Source organism: Halyomorpha halys, unplaced genomic scaffold (genome assembly GCF_000696795.3).
Source record: "Halyomorpha halys isolate HHAL.00 unplaced genomic scaffold, Hhal_1.1 Scaffold1397.1, whole genome shotgun sequence".
NCBI classification, from domain to species: domain Eukaryota; kingdom Metazoa; phylum Arthropoda; class Insecta; order Hemiptera; family Pentatomidae; genus Halyomorpha; species Halyomorpha halys.
Window position 1 is genome coordinate 31,245 of NW_027105417.1, and position 4,759 is coordinate 36,003.

The window sequence follows — 4,759 nt, forward strand, 5'->3', positions numbered from 1 at the left end:
TAGTTGAATGTATGTAATAGATTGTAGGAAGACAGCTTGTGTGTGGATTAAGAGAAGTACAAAATACAAAACAAAACCTATTTGTTGGTAGCCAACATATCGTTCCATTTTTGCAGGGCTTTCTTTATCAGATTTTTCATTAGTTTCAGACAAATTCTTGAATAACAACAACCCTCAAACTCTGTGTACTCAGGCCTGATAAAGCCCTACAAAGCGCTACAAAACATTGATCGTTTTATACTTTTCTTGACTGCCTCGCAGGCTGTCTTCTTACAACATAATTGATTTTGGTTTATTTTTCTGATTATAGACAATAAAACATAATATTTCTAATTTCAACTTTTAGCAATAATAATAATAATAAATTTCATTATTATTATTATTATTTCTTACTAATATCATAACAATAATTGTTTACAGTTTCTTAGTTATTGTTTGTTTGAATGTATTATTTTAATTACCATTTTATCTACTTTTTATTTGGAATAAAATTGATAGAAAAATAAAATGTTGGAAGAAGATAGTTGCTTCATGAAGTAGATTGTAGGAAGATATTCCGGGTGGCGGTCAATAAAGGTATCAAAATAGTAAAAGAAAACTATTTATTGTTAACCAACATTTCACCCATTTTTCAGGGCTGTCAGATTGAAACAAAATAAAATGTAATACAAATATGAAAAATAAAATGCTAATATTCCCTTATTTATTATTGAACATAAAAACAATATTCCAAAGATCATATGTGAACCTCTCACACATAACAGAGGAAAATGATATTCAAAACATTTCCATTCAAAACTTGGTCTGATTTCGTTCATTGGCTGTACTATTCTATTTGTCTTATTTTTATGAACTATACGAGTTCTTGAGTTATGTTTTGTAAAGTTATGAGTCCATGTATAGTATTATGTATGTAGTATTATATATCATTTGTACATAAAAACTGATAATAAAATTATTTAAACAATAGCTATAATTAATTATTAAAATCATGATAAAAACTTATTTTAATAAGATTACCTGAATGGCTACTATCGCTACTCTTATCTCTTGATTTACTGTGACTTCCACCTGTTTCGACAAGAATTTTACAATTATTTATTATAAATACTATACTACTATTATAAATATTATGGCACTTTGATATCATTCTGAAATTAAATATATTTTTAAGTTTTTTTTTGTAATAGATTACATAATAACAAGGAATAGTAATTTTTTTGATTAAGCATTCGAAAATCAAATTGAAATTTCAGAAACATGATTCACATATATTCTGAGAATAAATATATTTAAATAATTTCATTATTATTTTTGTACATAATTATTTTAGGTTAAACACTTACTTGAACTGTCACTCTCATCACTGCTTTTATCTCCTGATCCACTATGGCTTCCTCCTGTATTTATTAAATGTATAGATTTAATAATTTATGGGTCATTTACTTCACTATATTGTATATAAAAATTTTTCTTTTAAATTGAAAATATGTTTATATTGTTCAGCTAAAGATATATATTGCTTATTTATATATTTATCTGGTAAAATTATAAATAAAGTCATAATATAAAGGATATCTCTTACCACTATGACTTCCTCTATGTCTTCTTACACTTCCTGATCCTCCATGGTGTCCACCTTTAGAATGAGCATCATTATTATGTAAATATATATACAGATAAAAGATGAGTGAATAAAATATAAATGTATTGATTAGTAAAATTAAATTAGGAAACTAATCTAGCAAATGGGCCTCTCATTCTTCGTCTTTTTTCTTTCCCTTGAACATTACCTATAATATTAATAAAGACTAAGCGAATCCAAAGTTTCAATACTGATACCAACAATCGCAATCTATACCTTCATCCAGTGATGCCCATTGAAACCTAAATCTACCTGATCAGTCTTGATGCAATCCACCCATCTACACTTCGGTCTACCCCTCGGACTTTTACCCATTGGTTCACTGTTAATTAACATTTTAGGGATCCTGCTATAGCCTGAATTATATGTAGTGGATACAATTTTCAAATTCAGAGTTGTGTAGCCTTCTAAATTCTCCAGTTAACTTATCTAATTTTGACTCAAATATTTAGTGTAAAACTTTACTTAATTTTCAAAAACCCTAACAAGGCGCTGTTCTTGTTTGCATAAGAGGCAACGTATAACATCCTTAAAGAACAGTAGGAAGTATAAGTAAATTTTAATTTTTAAATTTCTAGACAGAAGGCACAAGATAGTAATTTTGAAATTAAAAAAAAAAACAAGCATTTAATCTCACTTTTATTTCATCAACAATTTGATTTTGTATTATCAATATAAATCTATTATTTTTCCAACATGAACCATTTAAATTTCATGATTAAATCATTATTATAGTTGATTGTAATGTATATCATTTCAAGATAGAACAATACATGTATTTTTGACTTTTTCTCCCATTAATTAAAAAAAATGATTATTTATGTTATATAAACCTTCTGCACTTTCTGATCAATTCAGTATTAAACATTGTACTGTAAATTATCGTCATAAGACAGAGCTATATGTGTAATTTAAGTTTTTTCTTCCTAATTAAAATTTGTAATTATTTATGTTTTATTAGTCTAATCCCCAAAAAAATGTTAACATTACCAGAATGGTAGGTAACTCTAAATCGTAAGGAAATTTCTTTTGTGTATTACTCATTGAATTATTTTGAGAAGTTGTAGGGATAAATACTATTCATTACAATACTAATTTGTATAAAATAGAAGTTATAAACATAAATAGATGTGCTTCATATGAAGGTTCTCTTTTTCCAATGTTCGAAATATTTTTTTGATAAAACTTCTGATCTGAAATATATTTTGAATAATTAAACAATTGTTAAATTATTCTCTTACTTATGCCTCCACTGCCACTTCCATACCCTCCTAATCTTCCTGATCCACTGTGATGGCCACCTGAACACATTAAGATTTTATTTATTTATTTTAATTTTAAATTCACCATATTATACATTTTTCATTATAATTATTGTGAGTGAAATCTCTCCAAGAACCTCTGCAAATTACTTCTGGTTAATTCAAAAAATATATATATTCAAATGTGTATAATGCCATAATAAACCAACCTCATCAATAAGAAATATTAGAAAACAACAAGGAATATGAAAATATTCAGATGGCTTAAACTAATTTTATTATTCTTGTCAGAATTTTTTCTTACTTAAAACTACTTCAATCATGCATTCAAGTCTCTGGTTTTGACTAGCAAATTATTTAATAAATCTGCTGAACTAGTCTTAACTTTTTAAAATATTCCTTAAATTTCGGTTGATTGAAAATAATTTATGTTATAAGCAAATTAGTTTTTTACCATAACCACCACTTCCACTTCCATGACCTTCTGTCTCTCCTGAACCACTGAAGCTACCACCTGAAAGCATTTTAATTTTAATTATCACTATATTTAAAAATTTACATAAAAATCTGATTAAATAATTTTATAACTTTAAATTGGCAAATCTAACATTTTGACCAATTGTAAATTTTACCTTTCAGATTAACTATTATTTGATATAAAATATAAATGGAAATGTTTGTAACTAGATTCTACCAAAAGTATCTCCTGTACAGTGTTGAATACACAATTTATATATGAACAGTTTATTCTAAGAATAATATTTACCTCTCTACATTCTATAATTTAATTTAGTAATCTAGTAAGGATGTATATGACCAAAACTTTTAATACTGTTTGAAACAGGAATTCAATTGAGAATTAGAAACGTTTAGCTTCTTGAAATAAAATATCTGTGCTTAGATATGCTGATGATTTTATACAGTTTGGTGAAAACAAGGAAACGATAAAATTTAAAACAACTATGTTGATAAAAACTGGTACAGAACTCGATCCTAAAATTAAATTGAATAAGATGAAATATATGCTTAGCATCAGAAACAGCAAACATTTTTGGGGATATAAATATAGGAACAAATGTATTTGAACATGTGGAGAAATTTTCACATATTCAGTCTATGATAACTATTAAAAAACCAAAAATTGAAAAGGACATAAAGGGGACATTGAAGGTAAGAAATTCTTGATGTACTTTGATATTTGCAATATTATTCAGCTCATGACATCTGTCCTAAAGCTTAAAAGTTAGAATCTATAAAAATTATATCCTTTAAAGGTAAACATAAAAGGGGAAGTCTGAAACATAAGTTGAATAATTCTTTTAATACTGATCTTGCAGATTTGGGTTCGGATGACTGTTAGGGGACAGAATTGTGTAGATAGAGCAATTGGCGATATCCGTATAAAACTTAAAGGCTTGAGAAGCACTTTCTTCTTGCTCTTCCAGTACGTAAACCTGAATTATCGAGGCTATTGAAACTTATATTGTTACCTTTTAGATTATATTATTTCACTTCAATAGTTATTAATTATTTTAAGGAATTTTTTTTATTGAACTTTATAATAAAATGTAAAATTAATTCCTTAGATAGAAATCTATAACTTTAATTTTTTTCTTATTATTTTAGAAACAATAGGATTCAAATTTTCATATATATTTAAATTACGGAACCTAAAACCATTATTATATATGAAAATCAGAACTATTACCTCCATGGCCTCCAACATGTCCTGATCCAGAGTGACCGCCTTCTAAATAAATTAAATATTTATTATTTCAAAATATCAATTTAAATATGAAACTTAGTGCTACATTATTCTTTGAGGTTGCATTCTTTTAAATTAAATTTAATA

General features: G+C 26.4%; 1 protein-coding gene across 3 annotated transcripts in view; it reads right to left on the reverse strand.

The window, feature by feature from the left end:
• The window catches only part of LOC112211608 (uncharacterized), a 16,886-nt gene that overhangs the window by 713 nt on the left and 11,414 nt on the right, over positions 1-4,759 (reverse strand). For 2 of the 3 annotated variants that reach the window (XM_067051212.1, XM_067051210.1), the window contains exons 8-13: positions 4,616-4,657; positions 3,362-3,421; positions 2,887-2,946; positions 1,586-1,639; positions 1,347-1,400; positions 1,021-1,071 (exon numbers count right to left, since the gene is read on the reverse strand). In XM_067051212.1, coding sequence (XP_066907313.1) covers positions 1,021-1,071; positions 1,347-1,400; positions 1,586-1,639; positions 2,887-2,946; positions 3,362-3,421; positions 4,616-4,657 — 321 coding nt within the window. The remainder of the gene's footprint in view (positions 1-1,020; positions 1,072-1,346; positions 1,401-1,585; positions 1,640-2,886; positions 2,947-3,361; positions 3,422-4,615; positions 4,658-4,759) is intronic. The other variant, XM_067051216.1, reaches the window with a different exon arrangement.